The 26,594-nt window shown below is 51.3% G+C and overlaps 7 protein-coding genes across 7 annotated transcripts; 3 read left to right on the plus strand and 4 right to left on the minus strand.

Annotated features, from left to right (window-relative positions):
- Positions 1-1,290: 1,290 nt before the first annotated feature.
- On the plus strand, positions 1,291-2,676 carry H6S33_002510 (uncharacterized protein; the record flags this gene model as incomplete). Its single annotated transcript, XM_044833855.1, has 4 exons — positions 1,291-1,409; positions 1,464-1,699; positions 1,764-2,041; positions 2,098-2,676. 4 exons carry the CDS (start codon positions 1,291-1,293, stop codon positions 2,674-2,676), a joined length of 1,212 nt encoding a protein of 403 aa, XP_044692671.1.
- Positions 2,677-4,172: 1,496 nt separating this feature from the next.
- Positions 4,173-5,088, minus strand: H6S33_002511 (uncharacterized protein; the record flags this gene model as incomplete). The annotated part of the gene is made up of 2 exons (XM_044833856.1): positions 4,173-4,787; positions 4,876-5,088. 2 exons carry the CDS (start codon positions 5,086-5,088, stop codon positions 4,173-4,175), a joined length of 828 nt encoding a protein of 275 aa, XP_044692672.1.
- Positions 5,089-8,151: 3,063 nt separating this feature from the next.
- On the minus strand, positions 8,152-13,128 carry H6S33_002512 (uncharacterized protein; the record flags this gene model as incomplete). Its single annotated transcript, XM_044833857.1, has 7 exons — positions 8,152-8,414; positions 8,474-8,543; positions 8,613-11,285; positions 11,343-11,408; positions 11,461-11,665; positions 11,730-12,420; positions 12,624-13,128. The coding sequence occupies 7 exons, from the start codon at positions 13,126-13,128 to the stop codon at positions 8,152-8,154; spliced, it is 4,473 nt and encodes a 1,490-aa protein (XP_044692673.1).
- Positions 13,129-14,526: 1,398 nt separating this feature from the next.
- On the plus strand, positions 14,527-16,118 carry H6S33_002513 (uncharacterized protein; the record flags this gene model as incomplete). Its single annotated transcript, XM_044833858.1, has 4 exons — positions 14,527-14,664; positions 14,742-15,171; positions 15,257-15,850; positions 15,916-16,118. 4 exons carry the CDS (start codon positions 14,527-14,529, stop codon positions 16,116-16,118), a joined length of 1,365 nt encoding a protein of 454 aa, XP_044692674.1.
- Positions 16,119-18,581: 2,463 nt separating this feature from the next.
- Positions 18,582-19,637, minus strand: H6S33_002514 (uncharacterized protein; the record flags this gene model as incomplete). Its single annotated transcript, XM_044833859.1, has 5 exons — positions 18,582-18,724; positions 18,989-19,223; positions 19,295-19,315; positions 19,395-19,460; positions 19,557-19,637. 5 exons carry the CDS (start codon positions 19,635-19,637, stop codon positions 18,582-18,584), a joined length of 546 nt encoding a protein of 181 aa, XP_044692675.1.
- Positions 19,638-20,368: 731 nt separating this feature from the next.
- On the plus strand, positions 20,369-23,059 carry H6S33_002515 (uncharacterized protein; the record flags this gene model as incomplete). The annotated part of the gene is made up of 9 exons (XM_044833860.1): positions 20,369-20,384; positions 20,441-21,034; positions 21,088-21,141; positions 21,192-21,285; positions 21,337-21,426; positions 21,483-21,558; positions 21,614-22,081; positions 22,136-22,826; positions 22,923-23,059. The coding sequence occupies 9 exons, from the start codon at positions 20,369-20,371 to the stop codon at positions 23,057-23,059; spliced, it is 2,220 nt and encodes a 739-aa protein (XP_044692676.1).
- A 270-nt stretch (positions 23,060-23,329) lies between these two features.
- H6S33_002516 (uncharacterized protein) lies at positions 23,330-24,640 on the minus strand (the record flags this gene model as incomplete). Its single annotated transcript, XM_044833861.1, has 4 exons — positions 23,330-23,407; positions 23,464-24,076; positions 24,152-24,397; positions 24,465-24,640. 4 exons carry the CDS (start codon positions 24,638-24,640, stop codon positions 23,330-23,332), a joined length of 1,113 nt encoding a protein of 370 aa, XP_044692677.1.
- Between the last annotated feature and the right edge of the window lie 1,954 nt (positions 24,641-26,594).

The following is a 26,594-nucleotide window of genomic DNA, read 5'->3' on the forward strand; positions in this document are numbered from 1 at the left end:
ACAAAAGGAAAAAGAAAAAGTAGCATATACAAGTAGCGGTCAAGAATACAAATGCATTCTTTTCTTGTTCCCTGTTGATACCTTATGCAGAGAAACCCACAGCGCGGGAACATAGACGTGTACTGTCTCAATTCTTATCTGGAACTTCACTTGTGGTGTTGAGTAGAGTACTTTGCAGCATATAAAGCACACACCATCTGTAGCCTGGACCAACACTTGAGTTCCTGTCCTGTCCTGTGCAGAATACGCGAATACGATATACCGGCAGCAGCAACAGGCGCGCAGTTGTTAGGCGTAGGCGCCTTCTTCAATACCTAGAGTGATACCTCGCAAAACAAATAATCGAGGTCTATCCAATATGTATTCGCCATATACCTTACCGCCGTTTTTCCATTTTGTTTTCGCGACGCTGGAACCGCTCTCTACGTACGTGGGTTTAATATTGCATATCTTGGTCGAGGCTTTCATAATCCCAGTCATGAGATATCACTATAGATAACACTATTCTAACGTTATGCGCTGAATTAGGTTATCTGGCTTCTTGTATCCGTACGTCTCGCCAGAGAGGTTCCTGAACGAGCAAGTCCCGACGATACCTCTTATCCAGCACACAAGCATATCAGATAATGTCCGAGGAAGTGTCCTGCAGCTAGCAAACTGCTACCTCTTGCTTTGCATGTGCTCCTTAGCTGTTCTCAGGACAACAAGTGAGAAGACTGTAGTCAGGAACTTTCTCATTGCATTGTTACTTGGAGATATTGGTCACCTGTAAGGAAGCATCTGCACAGTCTGTGCAGCAGAATTTCGGCTTACTCGATGTGTAATAGGTACTTCACCTGGACCGCCTTGGGAACAGAGCTTTTCTTCGACCCTACTCGGTGGAATGCACTGACAGGTGGAAATATTGGAGCTACAGTATGTCACGTCAAAAAACTCATAGTTTCATCCATGCTCCATGTGTGCTGATCTCACCTAGTTATTCCTTCTTCTGACACGAACTCTGTACTTGATTGGATGGGGATTTACCCCTCAGTCTCCCATCAACAAGCCGAAGAAAAGGGCATAGAATTAAGGCATGAAGCGTGACTGTTATATTTTAGCTCATAGTTATCGTATACCCCGGCAATCGGTAAATTTCAATAGATTGTATATCTCTTGTCACTTAAGTCCCATGTTGATAGGTCACGTGATATGCAAGTAACCGTGTGTAAGCTCCTTAGCCTTAGCCCCACCCAACACCGTAATGTACTTCGTCCAAGAACAACCTACCTTCAAGCCGCTCACGCGACAATGTCCAAAAATAACGAAGAGCTCTCCGACGACTTCGTCGCTTCTCTTCTCTCCAAAGAAGCCAGCGAGAAAAACATCAAATACTCAGCACTTGGACTACAAGCATTCCTCCCGAAAAGGTTAGCTCCAAGACCTCACCTCACAGCACCATCGGCGGAAGGCTAACGATGTAGATCTGCGACAAATGCCCCAAAACCAAATACGCGTTTCCTCCGCAATATTGTTCGCGAAGCCGACAATCATAATGCGGCACTACTTGCGAGGGAGGCAGAAGAATCGAAGGAGCGATTGCGTCAACTACACTTGAAGGAAAGAGCCAAACGTCGAGGTGAAGTGGATGGAGTTCCTGTCGAGAAATCCAGAGCAGCGCAGAGACCAGATAGACAGATTTACACAGTCGGGGCAAAGCGTAAATTGCTATCTACAAGAGGTGGCGCGCGGAACGGTCTAGATCGAGACAAGGATAGCGATAGGAAGAGGCGACGTTCTAGGAGTAGGGAAGGTAAAGAGGATGGACGCACCAAAGGGCATAGGAGCAGGTCCATGGACAGAAGAAGTCGCAGTCCGAGTTTGGAGAAGGAAAAGGGACGGCGCAGAAAGGAGAGCAGATCACGAGATCGTAGGAGATCAGGAGAACGCAGACGGGACAGATCTCGAGAACATCGATCTGACAGCCGAAGGGAAAGTCACAGGCATCATTCCTCTCGCCATTACGACTCGAAGGGCAAGGAAAGCTCCCGTCATTCCCACCGTTCCCGTTCCCGTTCCCCTTCTCGCTCCCGTGAAAGGGATGGCGACAAATCCAAGTCCACCTTGAGCTCCCATAGATCCGACAAGAAAGACCGCTCCTCAGAAACCACCTCAAAGTCGTACTCGTCGCGCCCTCGCTCTCCACGCCGTCGTCCCGAGGAATCTGATGCTGACCACGAGCGCCGTCGTAAACGTAGGAAGGAAATGGAACTGGCCGAAGAGCCAGGTCGTTCCTCTCGTGCCTCTACCGACCCTCTGGATGATATCATTGGTCCTGGACCTGCTCCGGCTACACGCATTCGGGGACGGGGCACCTTGTCAGGTGCCTCTGCTATGGATGCGCGGTTCAGCGAAAGCTATGATCCTTCTCTAGACGTACAGCCAGATGTGGCTGACGGGGATGATTGGGATGATGCTCTCGAGGCATACAGAGATCGCCAGAAATGGAAAGCCTTGGGAGCGGAGAGGTTGAGAACCGAGGGATTCGGAGAAGATTTCATCAAGGCGTGGGAGAACAACGATACAAAGAACACGGCGAACATCAAGTGGTCGAAGGAGGGCGTAAGGGAATGGGATAGGGGGAAAGTGATTGAAGAAGGGGAGGTGAAGGTGAAGGCTATCTGGTCGAAGGATTAATATAGAGGCTCTAAAAAACACGCATTGTACCTGCACATATCTTTAGCCCTGTATAATAATACGCACAATTAGTTAGGGGTATTAATAGCACAGCTCCATTTCTAACCTAAACCACCAAGGGTTTCAACTGTATTCTGTATATTACTTTGCGCTGATCAGCCCTCAAAGATCACTCAGAAGCTTGTATGACCGAATCACAACCCAGGGAACCTCTAAAAGTAGTTGATTCTCTGCGGGATCACCCCCTAACCCAAACCCTCTCGCCACCGAGTGACACGCCATGATCAACTCCAATCATAGTTTTTTGTGTGGGACAACGCAAGATCATGATGAGCTATAGCTACACCACTACCACTACCACTACAACAAACGATTCTCAACCTTTTCATTTCAACTCGATCCTAGAGGGACTGCAGTAACACTAGACGAAAAAGCAGCATCTTAATAACGCCATGAGCCCGTGTATCAACCAAGAATATCAGACAACACAAGATTGATATATCACGACCAGTCACTACAAGCTTATACCTGTTTCCAGAAGAGGATCTGGAGACTACACCTACATGTTATAACGCTTGATATTTAGCATGCTATGTAGGCCATGCACAAAGGTGGAGCGCCACAAGAAGGATTCTCTTCAAGATTCCCTTCTCAACATACTCTCCACAGCATTTAATACCAACAAAAATAAGAAATACAGAACTTATATCTAGCGTGCACGCTCCTCTTATTAGTATCGTGGTCCCATGTAATATGCGCAGTTTAGCATAGTAAAGCATTTCTGGGCGATTGGGGACAGAGGGCCGTGAATGGAAGACTACGTACATATTCGAGAAAACAACGCATCAATGCAGCCGTACACGTAGTTTAGGTTGTCATACATGTTTTGATAGCCGCAGCCCGGACCATAGGAATCGACCACTTGTACCAATCTACATCGAGCCTTCTCTTCCTGAGAAAACTAAGGGTTAGGTTCGAGATATTCATGGTGTGAGTACATGTAGTCACTATTATAACTCGGGAAAGGTGGATTTCACTGGCTCTCGCCGAGTTGGCATGAAAACAGCCCTATGGGTTAGGGTATCTCTCGAGAAGGGGTCTTGCTCGGGGCATAAATCGGGTAAAAGTCTACTGTTGTATCGTAGGTGTCTATCTCTCCTCATCACTACAACTTTCAGCCTTAGCATCTTCAAGTGACTAATATTATGGAGGACAGGACGTGCTGAGAGTGGGAAACACTTTAGATTCCCACCTATTGTGGATGAAACGGCGATACACATTAATGTGTTAGATAGCACTGACCATAACAATCTGGAATCTACGGAAGTTTAAACAGCGAAACTTTTCCGGGAAGACAAAAGATCAAAAAAAAAAAAAAAGAAAAGAAAAGAAAAGAAAAAGGAAGAAAGAAAGGCCTTGGCCTGTCAATGATATCTACCACCACAAAACAGACCTACGCAAAAAAAAAGTCAACTAATGGTATCATTCAGCACCGTCTACCTGGGGACCAGCGCCTCCAACCCCTCTACAACACTGCGATACCACCTCCCCATGCTCTCCCTCTCGGCCTTCCCCTCAGCCCTGGCACTATCCCTCATCCTCACCGCCTCACTCGCAAACCTCTCCAATCCTTCCTTATCCAACTCCAATGGCTCAATCTCGCTCTCCAGCTCTGCCAGGACCTTCTTCCTCTTCGGCAGCTCTCTCTCAACCGCATCCAACTCCTTCTCTAACCTTGCCAGCTCCGCCTCCCGCTCTCCAAGAAGCGCAACCGTCTCGTCAAGCGGCATCTGTCGCCCCTTCTCCAGCTCATCGATGCGCGCCTCTAGTGCCAACGTCTCGCCTGGAAGCGTGGCCGCTGCGGTGCTCCATCCAGACAACTGGCCGTAAGTGGCAGTCAACCGCTGCGAGAGCGCCTCGAGGTCGGCAAGGATCGCATCTACAGATGCTTTCGACTCCTTGAGGGCAGCCTTTTCAGTTACGAGTTGGGCTTCGAGGGCGTCGTTCTCGGCGGGCTCGACGATGAGTGGTGGGTCTTCTGTGATGGCGCGAAGGAACTTTTCCTTTGTTACTTGCTCAAGGTAGCTGAAGCGCAGCTTTGAGAAGAGTTCCTATGCATCCAGGCTGGGGTTTAGTTTTTGGGCTTTGTATGATGAGAAGAAGAAGAAGAAAGAAGAAGAAGAAGAAGAGAGAGCGCACTTTGTAGTGGCTCAGGTCGGCCTGCAGGGCAGTTGGGGTGCTGCTGTCCCAGGCCACAGAGGCATCGCTGCTCTGTGTGAGGTCGTTGGTATCGAATGGCGCGAGCGGGGAGACACTGGCACGGAGCTTTAGGATGGTGAAGTCGTGTTTTTGGATTTTTTGAAGGGTTTCCAGAAGGGCGGTATAGTCGGCGGTGGGTGTTTCTGTCGCCATTGTTCAATTGGAGAGGTATGGGGTTGGATAAAGGTGAGCGCTCTATCAAGGTGATACGGTATCGAGCTAGGCAGGCACAAGAGAGCGCGCGCGACGGAGGTTACCGTGACGCGGAGTCAGGTGCTAGCTTGCAACGCCCAGCGGTAATGATCGAAACAACCAGTGTCTGGTAATACATTTTTGGAAGGTGCAAAAAACTAGAAAAGCATAAATAACAGCACGCAGATTAAAGCTGCTCGCTCTTCCCTATTTGGACAACTAATCTGGACCAGTCAAGCTGGGACGCCAGGCTACGACGACTTTACCTTAGTCTTAGAGCCGAGTTACTGTTATTTCTGGGAAATAAGCCCACGGGCTTAAAGCAAAGTGGTGGGAGGAAAGCCGAGGAAAACTGGTGGTGTATGCATATTCCCGTTACTTAAGCCAATCAGCAAGCATTTTTCTACCGCTACTTTGCTTTAAGCCCATGGGCTTATTCCCCAGAAATAACGGTATCTCACAATTTCATCTTGGGCTTTTGTCTCAAGCATCGCGAGCATAAATATCTCTTGAGACGACTTGATTTATGTTTTTGTTTTAAAGGGGGTTCAGTTCGGGATATCTTAAAATATTTGGAGTTTTTTCTTCGCTAGAGGTTCTAGTATGAGTCGTAGTTTCATCCAGCAAGGGAAGTCTCGACTTGTTTTGTGTTCTGCGCATCACTATTCTCTCTCGAAAGTAGACATAATCTAAACACAACACAAAGTTAAAAAAAAATGTTAAAAAGAAAATGCCGTTCCAAGGCCCAAAGCAACAAAAAGGAGAGGCATCCCGCCCTGCTCCTTCCCACCCAGTCACACAGTGTTTCCACCAAGCCTGGGAGGTGGCGGTTCGAATCGCCGACCTCGGCCCCTCTGGGCGACACCATAGCCACTGGGCTACGGCGGTAGATGGTATGTGTTTCTCTAGTATGGTTATGGAGACACTTTTAGATGGTTTATCATTCTTGGATCTGCTAAAAGCTTGAGGCGCCATTGAGAGGAGTTTTGTTTGATGCAACGATTGAGTATAAACTTATGTAAAAAAATATAGTTTGCTCGAGCTATGGCGAAGGTTTGGCTTGAGCTGGCTCATAGATCACACTATACAAGTTCATCCTCATGGTCAAGTGCATCTATTCGACAATTCTTGCCGTCTCGAGACTCAATGCTCCGACTGATTGCAAGGGCACCATTGTATATTATTTTGCCCAAAACCTATATCTTGATAGAAGGACAAATGATTGGCGAAGAATTCTCTCTGTTTTTTTTTTTTTACTTTACTGACTGACAGGCCTGTATCTGCAATCCTATACCGACCAATTATCCATTCACCCAGCTTCTGACAGCCCGGAGGATTACATGCATGTTTCTTCGTGCCGAGATGCCACTTGGAACCCATCTTGTCAACGAGTGACAGCCTGAAAAACAGAAGCCATCGGTGCTAAGTATATACCCCTCAAAAGAAAAAAGAAAGAAAAAAAAACAAGAGCAAAATTCAAACCCCAACAATAGCTTGCAAGCTCCTAGCTGATATGAGGACTTGTTCGCCCAAAGTCCAGACCAGTGACCAGTCTAGTCATTGCTTTATCGTATCTCGCCTTACACTCCACCGGTGCGCCAGATAACTCCACAGAAGGGTGAGCTCATTTATGCCTATATACGACCGTATGCAGCAAATGAATTAAACAAAAAAAAGAAGAAAAAAAGACCGTATGCAACACCTTTCAAGCGTGTTCTCATTGCATCCCGTCAAACCCGGCGCCCGCGGGCCGGGGACTACCACCCCAGTGTCTACCAGATAATCATCCAAGATTCCTTTCTGAAGTCTTCAGTACGGGCAGCATGCTCGACTCTAACAACTAGCTAGGGCTCCGGGTGCGGATATTTCTTTCTGGAGTTTTGGGATGATGTGTTAATCGTGGCAGGTCATTGCGGTGCACTGGTGGATGTTGTTAACAATTACATTACCCAAACTACCTGTACTCTTATCTTGGAGACATTTCATTCTCAACTGCACCCATAAAGATGAGCCCCCCCTCCCGGCCCTCTTCATTTTTCTACTAGCACTCAGTTCATACAATCCATTTCCTAGCTAGGCTCTCGGTTCTTTACTTTTCTCCACAAATCTCATCCCTGAAAACATGTCTCTTAGCAAGCCCAAGTACACACAGTAAACACCCCAGCCCAAGTCGAACTGTTCTGGGGGTGGTAATGGATGGCCGATGGTCCTCACGATTTAGCTTGTGGTCGGGGTCATGGGGTCGGGCCCTCAACCGGTCACAATTATAGGTCGGATCATTGCCAACTAGGAAAGGTGATTCCAGTATGCACACAAAACACCCAAGAAGTTTCTGAGGCTTCTCATAACCCCCGGAAGAGGATACGATCTCGATCATGAAATTACTTTGTAATTGCACCACACTTTTAGAACCACACACCGGCAAGTAAAATAGACTCTACACACAATCCACCCTCTGTCCGCCTTTCTGTCCATCCGTCTGGTCGTCCGTCCGAGCCATTACACACACACACAATTCATACACTCCTAGTCTCGCACCCAGACTTTTGTCAACTCTGCAGACTACAATACACACCCACAACCAACCCGCCCCGCCAAACGCCAAGAACGAGTGACATCCCATGACCGCGCCTCCACAGTTCCACTTCTGATCTATGGCACCGTACACTCATGATAATAGATTAAAAAAGACAACAACTTTTTTCTTAAAACATCTGGTTCTTTCGTAATTCCCAGCATGACGTGCAATGCAATATATTTTTTTCCCGAACCCGCTTTCCAAAAGAGACAAAAGAAACGATAGAAACGATCGGTAGAAAAGGGACGTAAAAAAGAAGAAAAAGAAGAAAAAGAGAATTAAACCTATCATCTACTTACAGTAACGAAAAAAAAAAAAAGAAAAAAGAAAAAAAGAAACCAAAAAGAACCAAGACAAAGTCCAAATCCAAACCCAAGTCCAAGTCCGCAGTCCGCAAGAACCAAGAAACGAAAAAAAAAAAGTCCACTAAAATACCAAGTCCTCCCTCACACCCTCCAGCACCTGCCCCTTCTCGTCATAAATAGCACCAAACTAACACTCGTATCATTCTCGCCCATGACGGGCGACGGCTCAGCCAGCTTCTCCCACGGCTTGACGGGATAGTCGATCATCTTGCCGCGCTGGAAGGCCTTGAGCCATTCGGTGGTGGGCGTGGTGTTGTTGCTGCCGATGAGGTAGGACATGCGCGGCGTTGGCTTCTTGCCGCGCGTGAAGCGCCGGATGTGGTGTGTTGTTTCGTCGGGGAGGTCTACGTGTGGGTGTGGATGTTAGTAGGGTGGCAGAGGGAGGGGGAAGGGGGGGACGTACCGTCGATGAAGCTGCTTGTGATGTCGAATATGAAATCAAACAACTCTTCATCCTTCCTCACAAACTCATGCTGTTCCCATACCACTCATCAGCACTCTACCTCCTTCACAAAAAACACAGAGAAAGAGCAAAAACATACCTGCAACAGCGCCCCCAACCCCACCACCAGCCTCCCCCCCTCCGCCACGCCCCCCCTCCCCCCAAACGCACCCCGATGCAGCACCACAACCCTCAAAAACAGCAACAGCCAGCACCGCCACTCGCCCACGTCCACCTCCCACCCCTCCTCCATCCCGCCCACAATCATGACCAGCTTCTCCGCCAGCGCCGCCGCCACCCCGGGTACACCCCCCGCCGGGATGCTGTACGCCGTGGCCTCGATCACCGCCAGTAGCGCTCTTGCCAGCGCCTCGCCGCCCTCCGGCAACGAGGGTTCAAGAGGGCCGAGACACAGCCGCACGGGCGGGAACGTCGACGACGAGAGCAGCAGCTCCTCGGCGTAGTGCCGGATCTGCGCGGCGCACTCGGCGTTCAGCACCGACACGAGGTCCGTCCAGATGTTCACGCGGTCTTTAAACGTTGCCGCGATGCCCTGGAAGAACGGCTTCGTGAGCGGGTTCTCCTGCTCCCCCCCAGCCCCTCCCAACCCTCCTCCACCACCACCACCACCACCAGCACCACCACCAGAGCCAAAAATAATGCGCATCTTGAGCTGACACAGCCCGATCGAAAAGTCATTCGCATACTGCACCAGCTGCGCGACCTGCACCTCCGGGTCGAGATCCGTGCTGTCGCCCGACTCCGTGTCGTCCAGCAGATGATCCACCAGCCGCCGCAGCCACATCAGCACATTGCCGCCCCCGCGGCGACTCAGCGGCTCGACCACCTCGTCCAGCAGCGTCTGCGGGCTCTCCGTCGCCAGGCGGCGCAGCAGCGTCAGCACGCCGCGCGAGAGGATCAACGCGCGGAGGCGCGGCGTAGGGTGTTCCGCGCAGCATGCGATCGCGCGGCGGAGCAGGCGGACAAACAGCGCGGGGGACGTGTGCGCGAAGGTCTTGCGCTTGCGGGAGAGACTGTACATCTCGGACTGAGTGAGAGCGGGGAGGAGCGGTGTGGTGAGCAGGTCGAGTGTCTGCGCGATGAGGTCGGCGGTGGGCTTGGGCGCGGAGAGGGTGCCCGTTACCACGGTTGTGAGCGGGAGGGTGGAGGATGCGACGAGGACGGAGAGCGTGTGCAGGAGCGGGAGGGGCGGGCGGCTGGTGGATTGCAGCAGGCGCGTGATCCAGCTGTGCATCAGGTCGTCGAACATGGCCGTGTCGAACTGGCGTAGCTTTGTGAGGTAGCCCACGGAGGACGAGAGCTGGCCCTGGGCGCCGGCGTCGTCGAAGGTCGTCTCCACTTTCGAAACAATAGTCTCAAACAGCCGCGAGAGGTTGTGGTTGTCGATCGTGGCCCCCGAGGCAAGCAGACGGTCAATCTCCTCGTTCCCGCCATCAAAGATGTCCGCCATCGTGTCCGACACCGGCGAGTTCGCCATCCCCGCCCTCGGATCGCACCGCGCCTGCGCCGCCAAATCGTCCTCCAGCTGCCTGCATATCTCCACACTCGCGCCCGGCACCGCCGCCAGCTCCGCCAGCGCCACCACCAGGAACCGCTCCAGCCTGCGCCGCAGCTGCAGCTTCTTATACCGATTATGCAACAGTCGCAAACACTCGTTGACGGCGCCGAGGGCCGAGAACGCCTCGACGTTGTAGCTGACCGTGTCGGCGGCCTCACTCAGCGTGCTGCTGCTGTCCGACGAACTCACCATCTTGACCACGTCCACCAGCACCGCCATATCCTGAAACATCTCGAGCAGCCCCCTCAGCAACACAAACTGGCCCGTCGTGACCGCGGTGATGCCGACCTCCACACTCAGGTCGCGCCAGTTGTCGCGGCCGACAGGCGCCCCCTTCACCACATGCATGCGCACGTTGTCGCGGATCCAGATGCCGAGCTCACACATGACTGTCCTCGAGAGGCCGGCGAAGAAGGCCGTCTCCCGCTCCGTCAGCGCCTCCGCGCCCTCGCCCGCCAGCCGCCCCGCCAGGATCTCCTTCGCCTGCGCGAGCGCGCGCGCCTCCTCGCCCACGTCGTAGCCCGCGTTCGCGAGCAGGATCTTGCGCAGGTTGCGGTGCGCGGTGGGCGCCGTGTAGACGGGGATCTCGGCGAGCAGGCGCACGTGGCAGGGGTTCGAGGCGTGCATGGTGTCGAAGCCGTACAGCGACCCGCGCGCGATCAGCCACTTCATGTAGCCGGCGAGCGCGAACGTCTTGCTGCGCACGAGCTCGCTGATGAGCAGGTAGGCGTCGTCCTTGCTGCCGGCGACCTTGGTGCCGAAGGTTTCGAGGAAGTGTAGGATCTGCTCGTGGACGGCGGCGGGGTTGGAGCGTGCCGCGGTGCGCAGGAGGGCGGCTGCGATGTAGACGCGGTGGACGCCGACGCGGAGGCTGGTGGTGCCCCATTCGCAGAGCACCTGGACGAGGTCGGCGGGGTCCATGGTGAGGCTGTGGCATTTTGACCAGAGCTCGTCGAGGTTGTAGGGCAGTTCGATGGCGTCGAGGGTGTTGATGAGCTTGCGCTGGGGGGAGAGCGTGGTGTCGGCCTTGTTGTGGTCGAGGGGCGCGAGGAGGTTCTTGTTCCGCGCGGTCAGGTTGGCGAGGCAGCTGCGGATTGTGGGGTTGCGGCGGTGGACGGACCGCGAGAGGACGTCTTTGTAGCCGTCCCAGGAGTTGGCGATGACGAGTGATTCGCGGTGCGAGACGAGGATGTCCTATGATATACTCAGCATGCTGCGGAAGGAGAGAAGGGGGAGGGCGGAGTGGGTTACAGCTAACATGACGCTCAGCCTATGCATCAGCGGTGCATATACTTCGCTCTCCTCCGCGGCGATGATCTGCAATCGGTCAGTATCGTGCTCCGGGGGTGCATGATGGGACGGAACCTACCGCTTCCGCCTTCCCCAGCAGCGCCTCCGCAAGACGGCGGCCGAGTCGCCGCGTGCGGAGCAGCTCGTCCCAGTAGATGCTCGACAGCATGTACGCCATCGGCAGCATATCCAGCGAGCAGGCTTCCAAGAAGCCCAAGAACCACTCCAAGAAGAGCGTCTTATCTAGTAAATTCTCCCAGTACAGATGCGCCGACAGCCGGACCCTACCACCATATCAAAGTGAGCAATATTTCTAATTGTAAAAAAAGGAATGGAGAGAATCCTTACGCATAGAGCATCTTCGCCTTCCACCCCTCCGTCGTTGTACACCCCACAACCGTCTTCTCCAAAAACCTCGTCACCTGCGTCGTCCACTCCTTAATCCACTTCGTCTCACTACCAACCGCAAACGACCCCACACCCTTCCTCTTGAGCCCACGCAGCTCATTCGCGCCGACACACCTCGCGAACCAGACGGCGCGCGCCGTCGGCACGCCCTTCGCCGTGCACTGGTCCAGCAGCACGGGGCCCTTCAGCCCATGCGGGATAGTCCTCGACAGCTTCCTTAGCGACACATTCGGGCTGGCCAGATCCCTCAGCCACGCCTCTCTTCGGGCGTCGGGCAGGGTCACGCGCGGCGGCGGCTTAAACGTCGAGGGTGCCGTGAAGCGGCCGTATTTCTGGCGCTTGTCGAGGACGGTGAGGAAGAGGGATGACATTGTTGCCAGGCCCGCCTTCTGCTTGAAGATGGGGGTGAGGGAAGCGCGCGCGGAGGCTTGCTCGTTCTGCGGAGGTAAGTAGGGGGGCTTGGAGGAGGAGGAGGGGGAGCAGGGGGAGGAGGAGGAGGAGGAGGAGGGGGTGGGGGTGCGGACATTGCCTTTGCCGACAAAGAGTTTGTCGAATTGGCCGTTGCGGGCTTGGGCGTCGGTGACGTGGTCTTCGGCGTGGTTTCCGCGCCAGGGGAAGAAGTCGGTGCATCCTGTGTTGTGCGGGGGGTCAGTTTTTGTCTGTGTCTGTAGCAGTAGCAGTAGTTGGGGGTGGAGATGGTATCATTGGCAGTGGCAGTAGCAGTGGTAGCAGTAGCAGTAGTAGTAGCAATAGTAGAGAGCCAATACCGCGCCCACCACAACCACTACCAACCAACCAACCAGCCAACCACAACGCGCACGGGTAAGCACTCACTCGACTCTGGATACAGCTGCGCCGCCGCCGGCGGCTCCAGCACGTACGGCTTCGGCTTATTATCCCTCCTTGGCCCGGGCCTCGCAAAGTCGGCCTTACTCGGCTGGGGGAGTATCTGCTTCTGCTTCTGCTGCTGCTGCTGCTGTCTCCCGCCCGCCGCCGTGACCACGGCCGACGAAGAGGACGAAGATGATGAAGATGTTGTAGTTGTGGTTGTGGTTGTGGTAGTCGACGAGGAGTAGACCTTCGACGGCTGGATGAACAGCGGCGACGGGGATGCCGCGGCGGCAAAGCGCAGGCGGCGGCGCGTGCGTGAGTTCTGCGTGGACGTCTTGGGGCACAGGTGCGCGCCCTCGTAGGTGCGGGCGGTGGCCTCGGCGAGGTCGAGGGGCAGCGGGGGCGTGGCCACGTGCGTGTCGGGGCCGGTGAGGTCGACGAAGATGGGGGGCGAGGGGCGCGGCGGGGGGGGCTTGGTGCGGGGGCGGTGGTGTGTGTAGGCGGACATTGTGGGGGGGTGTCCGTTGGGGGGTGAGATCTCGAGAGGGAGGGAATGTGGATGTGTAGGCAGCAGAAAGGTAGAGTTAGTTGGATAGGCACAGTTAGTTTTAGGTACAGCAGGTGCATGCAATGGGCAGAGACACGATTAGTAACCAGAGACTGAGGGAAGAGCGAGAGGTGTTGGTGATTAGTAGTAGCAGTTGTAGTTAGCAGTCAGTGCACGAAAGAGTAAATAGTGAAGCAATGCATGTCAGAGTGGTATTATTATTATTATTAGTCTACAGTAGTTAATTGAATGCGTCCCAGCTAACAACAGCTATCTACAGTATTCTGCAATCCACCCCCCGATCGACACTCACACTCACACTCACACACTCACACTCTCTTCCTACAAAGCCATTCTCTGCCCAAGAAAGAAAGCAGCCAAGTGCGCGTCGCTCAACCGCCCGCTTGTGCAACCCGGGATGGAAGGATGGATGGCCGGGTGGACCGTGCACAGCACAAGGGAGGCAACTCAGGTGCAAGGGAGGCAACTCAGGCAAGGGAGGAAGGAGGGAGGGAAGGGAAAGGGCCGGGTTCTGGTATCTACGGGCCCGTCACAGTCCATCCAGCCCATCCATCCAGTGAATGTGGGGTATCACCATTCCAGAGAGGGAGAGAGAGAGAGAGAGAGAGAGAGAGAATACTCCAGATGAATAATCGATACTCCGCCCAGTAGTAATCCACCCAAAATCACTCGGGTCGCCCATCATCACTAATCACCCACCCGTATGCACTCTACTCGGCGCCCGAGTTAATTGCCTGTCGTGTCGAGGCTGCCGTCGTACCCTAGAGCAGAGCGAGTCTCCCCTCTGCACATCACCCAGAGTCCCAGCCAGACCCAACCGGCAATGCTTCGGCTGCATCGCTCCCAACGGTGGGCGCGCATATGACAAGACGCAACCACGCATCCCCATCCATCGATCCCTCCCCCAGCCAGGCACCGTTCCTTCCTTCCTTCCTTCCTTCCTTCCTTCCTTCCGTCCGCTGTGGATCGAGGGAGCCACGGGCGCCGAGGTGAGCGAGCGTGTGATCCGTTCTGGACCTAGGCAGTCAGCGCAGGCAGAGAAAGTAGCCTTAGGTAGTGGAATAAGGAGAAGTATTCGGATTAGTAGCCAGCCTCGTATTTCGAAATAGATGATAGCAGAAAGACTGTGGGGTTGGCTATTTACATAACTCTTGGATAAACTAGAGTAGCTAGCAAAGTACATACATACATAGTGCAGTGGAGAAAGCCCATATCTAGAGCGCTCCTTCTTCCTTCTCCCCCGAAACTATCCATCTACCTAGATACACCTCTATCTACTTTTCCTCACAACCCCTTCTACCCTGCATCCCAACTCTCCCGCCCACCACCATCACCACAATGTCCACCACCGACACCCCCCAAACCCCCACCGCCATGCCCGCCGCCCCCCCACCCTCATCACCAACCCCCCAGCGCCCCGCCCGCCCGCGCAAAAACACAACCTTCGAACAACTCGACCGCCCCGGCTCCGTGCGCGTACGCTCCCCTCCCCTCCCCTCCCCTCCCCTCCCCCCTCCTCCTAGGCAAACAAACTAAACTAACCCCTCCCTTAGATCAACGTCCGCGGCGCCTTCATCGACTCCGAAGAGCCACTGACGCCTCCGCGCACCGGCTCGCCCCCGCGCGGGCCCGTCACAAAGGACATCCGGCTGCCGCACCACAAAGCCGACGTCTCGCACATCGCGGTCGACATCGGCGGGTCGCTGGCGAAGCTCGTGTACTTCTCGCGCGAGCCGAACGGCGAGGGCGGGAAGCTGAGCTTCAAGAACTTTGAGACGGAGCGCATTGAGGAGCTGGTGGCGTACATGGGGGGGCTGGTGAACGGGAAGCGGGGTGCGAAGGAGGGGGAGGAGGGGGATAAGGGGGAGGATGTGCTGTATGTGATGGCGACGGGCGGCGGTGCGTTTAAGTTCTATGACGAGATTAAGGAGGCGCTCGGGGTCGAGATATACAGAGAGGACGAGATGGAATGCCTCATCATCGGTATATACGCCCCTCAACCCCCCCCCCCCCCCCCTCTCTTCCACCCACCCCTTCTCCGAAGACTAACAGCAGTGCGCACCCCCAGGGCTGGACTTCTTCATCACCGAGATCCCCGAAGAGGTGTTCACCTACAGCGAAGCCAACCCCATGGCCTTCGCCGCGCCGCGCCCCGACATCTACCCCTACCTCCTCGTCAACATCGGGTCCGGCGTCTCCATGATCAAGGTCTCGGGGCCGCAGCAGTACACACGCATCGGCGGGTCGTCGCTCGGCGGCGGCACGCTGTGGGGGCTGCTGTCGCTGCTGACGCAGGCAAAGAGCTTCGACGAGATGCTGGGCATGGCCGAGTGCGGCGACAACACCAAGGTCGACATGCTGGTGGGCGACATCTACGGCGGCGGGTACGGCAAGGTGGGGCTGAAGAGTAACACCATTGCGAGCAGCTTCGGGAAGGTGTTTAAGAAGAAGCGGGAGGGGGAGCAGGCGGCGGCCGAGGGAGAGGCGGAGGGCGCAGACGGGGAGGGCGCGGAGAAGGAGAAGGGCGGGCCGAGGTTCAGGGAGGAGGATATTAGCCGTAGTCTGCTGTACGCGGTGAGTAACAATATTGGGCAGATTGCGTATCTGCAGGCGCAGAACCATGGGCTGGAGCATATATACTTTGGGGGCAGCTTCATCCGCGGTAAGTTCCCCTCCCTTCTTCCTCTCTTTCCTGGCTTTATAGTTATAGTAGCTGATTGTGAATAGGACACCGCCAAACGATGAACACCCTCTCATACGCCATCAAGTTCTGGTCACAGGGCGAGCAGAAGGCATACTTCCTGCGCCACGAGGGATACCTCGGCGCGGTCGGCGCGTTCCTCAGGAGGCAGCCGAGGAACTGGGGGAGGAGGTATAGCGCGGGGGAGGAGCATGGCGGGAGGAGGGTCTTTACGCCGGCGAAGGAGTAGCTAGAGTGTAGTTGTGTAAGTCCTTTTTTTTTTGTAATTTTGTGGTTTGTAGTTTTTTTTACTGGGTCGGCTTTTTCTGCTTCTCGTTTTTTTTTGTTTTTTGTTCATGTTTCTGTTTTGTGTCCGTTTTTTATACTGTAGTTTATTGCCCCCCCCCCCGGGGGCCCTCGTAGTTGCACGCCCCCCTTCCCACAGATGGCGGTGTGAGTTGATACCATAGATGCGTCCCTATGTCGTTGCGATCATTGGCTTTGTTATACAATTACAATACTATAGATGTTACGTTTTCGATCATTACCGCTGCCTGTCTGTATGTGCACGTGATATGGGTTGGAAGCAGGGGATAGGGGCGGGCTGGGTTGCGTGTGGAGTTATCATAAGGGTAAGTATGAGGGTATGGGCATTTTGGCTGGCTAGGGGAGCGCGCAGGTGAGGTGGTTGTATGTACCAGGGGGTCATGGATTCGCACTCGCACACAATGCAACTACGTCCCAACGCGACCACACACTCTTTACTCCTCCTCGAGTCCCTTCAACGGCCCCCCGCCCCCCCCCCCCCCCCCCTTTCCCCCCTCCCCCCGTGCAGCCTGTATTCGGAAACAACACACATGTATACGCCGTCCTACTCCGTAGCTAACGACGCCCACGCACCGCGCGTGCGCGCGCCCTATGCTATGATTCATATACTGGTAGAAAGCACTCGATCGATCACGGTAAGTTACGCAGCTGCATTCACATCTGCGAGGCACGGGTATGGCGCGGGTTAAACAAGGCATGGGGGTTCGGTGGGTATTCTGAGGGATTATGATTATCTCAGGGCTCTACGTCCGAGAGAGACCGGCCCTAGATCTAAACTAGTGCGGGATATAGAAGCAGGGGCGGGGTGGGGTGGTCTTGTTCGGTTCTCGGTGATCTGTGGGGTGAGTATGTGTGTCTAGCTACATGTAGCTACATGTGGTTGCGGGGGGAGACCGTGGGTGGATGGGTTGGCTGTCCTTCGCAAGATACGAAGGTAGAGGGGGTTGGTACATGGAGGCCTAGGTAGATCCGTCCGATGAGTAGGACCGATTGGGATCGAGGGGGGAGGTGAATATTAGGCCTCCTTTCATATCACCGCTACGCTACACCGGTGCTGATGAAAAAAAGTCACAGAGCTACGTAGAGAACGGACGCGGACATCCGCCCTAAACCAGTCTATTCGACATTCTCGTAAAAACGTTAGACAAGAAGGCCGGCGGCCTAACAAGCAGGGCCATGGCCAGTTGGGGCACCTGTAATATATCTGCCAAAGCTACAGTAGTAATATAGCTCGAGTCCAACCACATCTCAACCAACGCCCAAAGCTTGAGCCAGTAAGGTCCTACTTGGTACGTAGAGCTAGCGGAGATTCACGTTTGGCGGGGTGACTCGCACGGCGTGCCTGCATACATACCCATCATGCAACCCACCACCACCCCACCCAGAGAACATCAAACAGCTGCATACATGTATGTAATCACATATCAGACCCCCGGGAACAGGTTTTTACAGAGGCTGTAACGCAGGATATGTTCAGTGTCCTGGATTATGCGAGTGATTGTTCATGATCCATATTCTACTATACATAGCAATCACCACATATACCACCACCACGACTACGGGGACCATCCTGGGTGGAGTAAGGGAATATAGACATTGCCAAAAGCTGGGTATTAAACACCGAGAAGCTCGAAACAGTAGGAAGATCTTTCGTTGAAAAAGCTCTAAGCTGCACTAATTCATGCTAGCTCCAGCCATGACGGATCACAGCTAGCGACTTTAACTTCGAATTCATATATACATGTAGGCAGGCCTCTACTAAATCCATTTATGAAACACTTTTGGGAGTAGCAGTGGTCTCGTTCCCAGGCCTGCCAAGGACAATTAATGACCACGCGGCTTTCTGCCGAACTTTACAGTAGGGACGATGCATGAGGCTAGAGCAGAGCTAGAGGTGTCAATGATAATTGTTAGCCACGTCACATTTATCATTGAATTCAAGTACCTAGTCTCGAGAATTATAAACCCAGGAGTTGTGTTGATCACCCCGCTAGTAATTGGGTAATCTGCTCAACGTCTGGAATATTGCAGTCTGGTGCGAGACTGAGTTACCTTGCTCGTGATGGTCTTTGATATATCGATATATATATATCCTACGCATTTAATTTATTACCGCTCCTCCAAGTACACCGGCCAGCCAGGGTATAAAAAGCATGAGCTCATTATTGTCGCTAAAAGCACATGTTCAGAGCATCAAAAGAACGAAAAGCAAAGAAAGAGAAATAAAATCAGACAAATAAAGCAAACTCCCATTAAAACATGGGAGAAAAGAGGCCTAAAAGGAGATGATGTCCGCCTTCCTCCCCTCCTGCTTTACGAAATCAAAACAATAACAGGCCCTCAACAATAATTAAATCACTAGAATCGTCTGCCCAAATAACCTAGGCTAAACCTTCTTGTCTGTTTCCTCAGCATCAGCTGTTGTTGTTTCCTCAGTATCACCGTCAGACTTCTTTTTCAGCCTAGGAGGATCAGTATCCCCTAAGAACCCATCCATCAGATACCCTCCCCCATTTAGCCTTGTCGGAGCTATTGCAACAAAAAACGAAAACGTAAGCCTCTTTTCTTTCCCGTTCAATCAAATCAATTCATCCAATTTCTCATTCTTCCACCCCCTCCCCCAAACGCACCAGCATCACAAATCAGTTGGACCAGGAATCGCGGTTCCATATAGGATCTGTATTCCGCACGAAACAAAACAAAAAACGGAGAGAAACTGAATAAGCCGTGTGTTCACCAGCTTATGGAGAGGGGATGGGGTGGAGGGGGAGGATGGCATTATTATTAACGTACCCTGGACAAACGAAGCAAGAACTTTAGATCCCGTCTGGAGTAACGGGTGGCCGACTACGATCTGAAGGAACCGTTGCAGACCCTCCCGACGGTGCTCGATAACGTCATCCGAGAAGCGGTTGGTGAATACCTTTCCTGGGAGGGGCGGGATAGTTACACGCGAGGACTCCCGTTCAAGAATTTCGCGAAACTTCTCAAATTCGCTGTAGCGACGACGGACACTGGAGGATCGGATCTGAGATGGAGCTGTGCGTTAGCGTACCCGCCCGCATGGTTGCACTTAAATCAAAATGACGGCCCGCTCACCTTAAAGGCTGGGATATTGGTCTGCACGATAATGAATAGTCTGTCAGTTTGCGAACTTGACTATATGTACGTATGTGAATATGTTTTTCGAGAGACTTACACGACAAACAACCTCGTAATCTGTATACATACCACGCCCGAAGCCATGTGTTTGTGGATCTTTGACCTGTGTGTGGAAAAGCGGGATAGTCGCCCCTGATCAGCTTCAAGAACTATACTCTGGTGCCGAGCAGCGGCGGCGGAATAGTGAAGGCGGGTGCACCTCTATCTCAAGGAAATTCTCCGGGGGGCCGTAAATCTCGTCGAAGCTCTGAGGCCGAGAGGACTGGATCGGTGCCTGCATGATGTATGTTTACGTATGTGTGTGATTAGGGGTTCTAGCTTGGTGATATACGATTTATTAAGCGGCTTGTTGTTATTGTGAGGGATGAGTTCTGTTTATCTTGGGTATGGGGTGATATTAAGAAGTGGGGAGACAAAGAGACGTCCTAGGTCGGGGGCGGTTGGAGTGGAAGAGGTTATCGTCATCTAGAGGCTGCCCCACAATTAGATACGAGATGGCAGGGGTCACGTTTATATAGAATCCGACCAGCAAGGCGCCTTGGGTCTTGTGAGATTCCATAGCTGTCTAATGCCTACATGTATGACCGCTCCCCGCTTTCGTGGCTTTCTGCCAGATCAAGTGGAACATATACATATCTGGTTCGCTTCCGTTACTGAGAATAAGGAGAATTAATATGGGCTTGCATAGAAGACAGAGAGAGCACACGAGAGCCCACAGGGATTCGATATATCATTTTCACATGCATCTGAATGGGGAGTGCCTTAAGCTGAATCTGGATCCCGACGCGTCGTTGTTTATGGTCTGCCAAGAACCTCAAAGTGCCAAAGTGCCCCACGCTGCCTCGACATCCAGCGCCGTTCAATTCACGAAGAGACATACCAAGCGCTAGCTGTACCCTACATATGTAGTCCATCAAACCAGGTCAATTCCAAAATAGATTTGCTGAAAGAGATAAATCACACATCCTCCAGCTTCTTACACTTTATTTGAAATATTGCAAAACTACTAATATGTCTCGCTATCTCAGTATGAACTCTTCATCCATCATGAGTACTAGAATGCTAATGCTATCCCCGAATAAGCTCCCGGCAAGATAGCTCTCCTTGCTCTCGTAGAGCTCTATGCCGAGTCTATGTTCCCTAATGACTCCATCGTACCGGTTCTATCATTTGTCGTCAAGCATCTAGTCAGCCCCAAAGAAAACACTACCTTCATCCTCAATCTCGAGCAGATCACCGCAGCCACCGTGGGCAGGGCCAGTACAGTTGTGGGCCGTTCAATATTCGACCTATTGCTACGAAAGCTATGGGAGATCAATTCCTTCGATGCATTGCACACCTTCTTCACCGACATACAAGGCTTCCTTGTTGACCCCGAGAGTGGTTCAAAACCTCCAATACGGGAACATGGTGAAAAATCACAGCTTAGTCGTGCATCAGTACTGGGATGCTTTGTAAGGAGGGCTGGATTGGAATATGTTAGGCTACAGTTCAATGAGGCGATCCTGTTATGGCAATCGTTCATACAGTATCGGGAACCCACATTGTCGATGTGGAAGAAGAGGAATCTTGGAGCCGGTCCACTAAGCTTTGATGTTAATTTGAAGGGAATGTCATCAAACGATGCTCTGGTGAACCTGGTTTACGGGCAGGGCAGATTAAGAGAAGCCAAGAATTGTGAGTGAGCTGTGGCATACACTGGGGAGTTGCACTAACACTGCGGAATTCAGTATCAACCGATGATGTAGAAAGACTACTCGAGTATCAGGTTGACTCTATGCAGAGTGAGTAACCTATAAATTTACAAAATAAATATAGCCCTAACAGTTCATAGGAATGGGTACTCGGATTCCGGATGAGATGCAAGTCCAACTCCGCCAGATGCTTGACACAAATGTCACCATTCCTGCACTATCACATTATGTTGAGTAAGAACTCCCCAGCTGGCTGAAGCTAATGTCGATGCTAACTGCCACTAGATTTCTGAATTCGTGGCGCTCCGGGGACTATCCAGGATCGTTTGACAACCTACATCGTTACTTTGACTACACTATGCATAATCGTGATAGGTAATATTTACAAACGGTCCTACAATATCTAATAGTCGAATACTGACTCAATATAGAACATTTTATCAATACGCTCTCCTTAATCTTGCTATCCTCCAAGCAGATTTTGGCTGCTACCGCGAATCAATCTTAGTATGTACACATATCTATCATCAAATTCTCGCGCATCAACACCTAACCTTTTCAGGCAATGCAAGAAACCATCAATACTGCCCGTGAAAATAAAGATATGGCCTGCCTCAACTTTTCCCTCTCCTGGCTGTATCACTTTCACAAAGCCCATCCCCAGGACTGCCCAGATGTAATCTCCTCGCGCATGGAGCGGGAATCCCTCCAGTTCCTCAAGGCCAAAGCTAAAGAGGGTGGCATGCACCATTTACAATCGATGGCCCACCTTTCAGAAGCTAAACAGATTCTTGTCGGAGGTGAAAGTGTGCCCACGGCATTTGAGAGCATATTGAGAAGCAGCCATTTAAACGTTACTAAGAATATCCATAATGCGATGGGAAGTCAAATATTATTACAAAGTAGCCTGTGGTCCAGATTGGGCATGTGCTATTTGGCGGGAGGAAGTTGTGAGTTATTTTTGGCGAAATATAGAACAGAAAGCCCAGTTGAGGACGTGGTGAAAGCGTTATGTAGGGAGGCTTATATTGTGAGTGTTATGATGATATTATTCGGATTCTGCTTTTGCTGACATTTTAAACAGATGTCAATGAAAGGTAGATTCGACGATGCGATAGACCGCCTAGACCAGGTCGATCAAGACTGTCTTCGTACCCTTAAGGTCTATCAATACTGGGCCACCTACGTAGGTCTCTTAAAACTTAAGCAAGCTATCTATAAAGGTGACATCTCGGCCGCCGAATTACTTCTTCAACAGCTTTCCTCATCACCATACGTGGAGCCCGATTGTGCACTTGAGATATCAATATGTCGCCTTGACCTTCAAGTCCGCCGCGGAAACTACTCTGCTGCCCTAGCAGGCATCACCCAACTAGCCGAGGAGCTTATTCGTGACCGTGCCGACCTCTACCATCGCATCCGGTTGATGGTCTTTAAAGCAGATCTGCTCTCAAAGTGCGGCCGCCCGCTCAAAGGTCTCTCTGTAGCCATCAATGCCGCCACAATTGCCTGGCGGGCTCGCTTACTACCAGCGTTATTCCAAGCGTTTAGAACCATCGCAAATATCCTCATTAATTTGAGTGAGTTTGAGGCCGCGTATGGAATGATGGATAGTATCATGCCACAGGTGTTGGAGTGTGAAGATGCGCAATTGAATGCACAGTGTTTTTCCGCATTGGCAAACGCTCAGATGGGGTTGGCAGGCGGAAAGAGTGGGGCCGGGAGGAATGAGTGTTTGCATAGGGCATTAGAGTTTATCGACAGATCTTTTCATGGTGAGTGATTTTCTGTGTTTGGGTTGGGGAGTCACGTGCTCTGCATTTACTAGGTCAACTACACAGTTGCGGACTTTGAAAACTAACAACTAGTAGAATATGCACGGCTTCAGGACACTGAAGCACAAATGACTTTGATGAGCCAGAAGGCCCGTATACAGGATTTCATTGGAGATAAAGGACTACGGGATGATGCGGTGAAGATGTACCGCCAGTTGCAAAAGGCAACCTGAACAGCAACCAAGAACAGACTTGGAAAATAGGGAAACGGTTGAGTGGTGTTTTTATTCCCTATACCCAGATAAAAATATCCCCCCGACAAACCCTGTTCCCGTCTATAGAAAATGTTCGCAACCTTTGTACAATACTTACCGAAGTGATACCACATTACCCATTCTTATTGCTTCTCTTCTCCTTTGTTATTGTACCCAAATTATAAATATACACGGTAATTCTAGACGTTTATCTTTCTCTACTTCCCTCGACCTGACCCGGAACGTTCCTCAAGCCTTTTCGCCAAATAATCGTAGGATTGTCTCATACATCCCAAACATGATAGCAGCTGAGGGCACCACTCGGAGCTATTCAAACGTCAATATAAATCCCACCCATGCCGTCAACTTCCAGGGAAACTTACTAAATGTGGGCTAAGTCCACCATACATAGACACTAACCCCTCCTCCTTCCAGATCAACTTGAAGCACTGAATCAAGCCTGTATACTTGACCTTCCCATCTGTTGGCCTTTGCCTCAGTCTCGTTCTAACAACCTCATGCGGATAGGTCACAATTGCTGCGAACAGCTTTGCACTCCCGGCCGCGCCCAACTTTCCACTCCAATCCACAAATCCGTCCCACAAGGTCTCCTTGCGCCCACTCTCCACAATAAGCTCCTTCCTCCGTGCAAGATAACTCTTCATCCGCTCGTACAGGACCCACTGCAGGGTGCTCTCTGTAACGCCGAGGTATGAAGCTGACAGGCCGCGGTAGAGCCCCCGGAACCCTTCTTGCCGGATCACTTGTCGCGCACAATCGTAGCTGTTTTTGTATTGACGGCCGCCATGAGAGGAAGCATGCTGCTTATCCAGCTGGAGGCGGGTTTTGATAAGCCAGATAGGGTTAGTGGCGGTTCCGGTCACGATACCGGCAGCGGCGGCGGCGAAGAGATGTACGGTTGAGTTCTCTTCTCCGTCGTTAAAGGTGTTGGCTATTATGCGTTTTCCATTGCCGTAGGTGTAGAAGTTGATCGCACTGAGTAACCGCGCCCGTTAATGCCTGTCTGAAGAGCCCTCTCTATATTTATACGGGGGTTTGGGGGGTACGTACCGAGCTGGAACGACACCACTAAGATTAGGGCCCAGGCCTTTAAAGAGAGCTCGCCAGCCCTCTGTTTTGTGAACATTCGCCAGTATCTGGAACGTTTCCTGGAAATGTCTAGCGCCCTGTCTGATCAAACCTCCGCTGTGGTTCCTGTTACTAGCCGCTAACTGTTGCTTATAAAAATCAGACTGAAGCCGAGTTTTTACGACGTCCAATGGCGAAGTTAAGAATGTCGAAGTCATTCCTCCGGCTCTGTTTGCGTGTTTAGCATCTTCTTGCTTCTAGGTTTGCTGTAGGAGGCGCAGGTGGGAATTCTTACGCTCCAGCGACGAAGTGTGCCCATGGTTTACGCTCTGTCTTTGATTTTGACTCTTTACTATCTGGTGCTGGAACGGCGACGCCGAGTTCTCGGGATGTGGGAATATTTTCAATGGTGGATGTAGCATCGGGCCTGCTTGTCGCCGCCGCCGTCGACTTAGAACCGAAGGCGCTCATTTTAGAGGGAATTGAAACAACCAAAGTATCTTATCGTCTTCGGGGTATAAACAAATCAATCGAGACGATTTGAAATTTTGTGTTTGGTTGGTTGTTCGTGGGGTTGCGGAGGTTCAACTTTTTAGTGGGGGTGACGCTTAGAGGGGAAATATTTCTGGTTTTGTATGGCTGTGGAGATTTTTTTTCTTTCCATGTGAGGCTCTGTTGATGCGCCACCATTCGGAAGCTAGGATGTGCGATGATCATTGGCAGGCATTGCAACCACAGGGTCCCACTTGTTAAATTTGGGAAATCTGAATTGGATTTAGTCTTATCGGCATATCTCGTGGGGTAGTTTAAATTGTTAGTTTTGCGACTTGGGTAATGTCTTAAAATGCCGAGTGATAATTCATGATGTAGAATCGATTTGGTTTATAAAGGATACTAATATGTCCCTCACCACACCAAGGAAATATGTAGCCACAAAGATGAAGAATAATTTGTGTTCATAATAATAGGCCTTGGTCCTTATTGACATATTTTTACGATCCTTGTGGAATTCAAGCTAGGACCCTTTATGATCCCGGAGCGGCGCATACGCATACTTCAATATATATTTGTACATACTTTAAACTCAGTACCTTCGACTCATCTTATACTGATATGAAAATGTTGCAAACAGATACCTATATAGGACGAGTCGCGGCTGCAACCAGAGAGGATTATAGATTCGAAATGATGCATGATCATAAATCAACTTATGTAGAATATCAACAAGTTACCAAAGCACTATGTAGCTACATGTCAGTAGGTACTACATATGTGTACCTTGGTCTCAATCTGACAACGTCTGGTCTTAGCTATAGACTTATCTGGTATTGCAGGATTTGATAAATTAATACAATACATGAAGATTTATACTTAAATGCAATGGAAGATTGTTAAATGATAATTACGAGTCCTAGTTAAATTCTCAAGATACGTAAAGTAATACCGTCCCTTACTTAATCTCGAGTCGGAGTTTATAAGGTATCTTTGGCGTCTAGGTCGGCTTAAAGTGTATACGTTATGTGTGTATATAATATAGGCGGTCTTTAGGGCATTGCCAATGATCTCTTAAGCCGTTAAACTGGATTAATTGCAATACTAGCTTTAGACTTGTCCCGTAGTGAAGATAATACGTACTAATCATGAAATATGATTCGGTTAGAAAATAGTATTATCCAGGAACCTTCGGGGCCTGGCCAGCTTACTGGTAACAGTAGTTAGCAACGTTCAACGAATCATATGCCATATAGATGGGTTAGAAGCTAGTATTACAGTCACGTCTGACGGCTTAAGGGATAACCTCAGCAAGCTTCGGTCTCAGGAGTGTTACACATGTATTCTGAGAAGAGATGTTGTGCCTCACAATCGGGGCTGTTCATGAACTTCAAATTCTGCAAAATGAAAAAGAGAAGAAAAAAAAAAAAAAAGAAAAAAAAGTAAAAGAAACTGCTGTGGTATCGGATCCCTAGCTAGGTCCCTGCTGCATCGGCGTGAAATCTGTCTGGCCCGCTACTTTAGACTTGTACTCGTATTTTCCTGACGTTTGTGGACGCGACTGATATTGCATGTCATACAAAAATACGCCAAGCTCATGATTTTGGGTGTATGCAATAATGGCCCAGTTCAAAAACGTCAGGAAGATACTAGTACTACTATAGTATGTAGGTAAAACTGCATATGTATGTAGGTACATGTAGTACAGCGAGAGGGAAAATTATTGTAGAAACAGGGGTCTAAAAACAGGGTTTCTACGGCTGGGCGAGCCAATAGGACTTTTCCCATACTTCTACAATAATTTCCCCCCTCGCTGTAGAGTGTAACCTACTCTATTCTACATAAAGCAGGTAGGTACTCTACTTCTATGAATCCGGGTAACAGGGGGGTATCCATGAAGTGAGTATCTGTGCCCTGAACAATGAGGCGCACG

The sequence above is a fragment of the Morchella sextelata genome, assembly GCF_020137385.1.
Source record: "Morchella sextelata strain SCLS chromosome Unknown scls_13, whole genome shotgun sequence".
Classification (NCBI taxonomy): domain Eukaryota; kingdom Fungi; phylum Ascomycota; class Pezizomycetes; order Pezizales; family Morchellaceae; genus Morchella; species Morchella sextelata.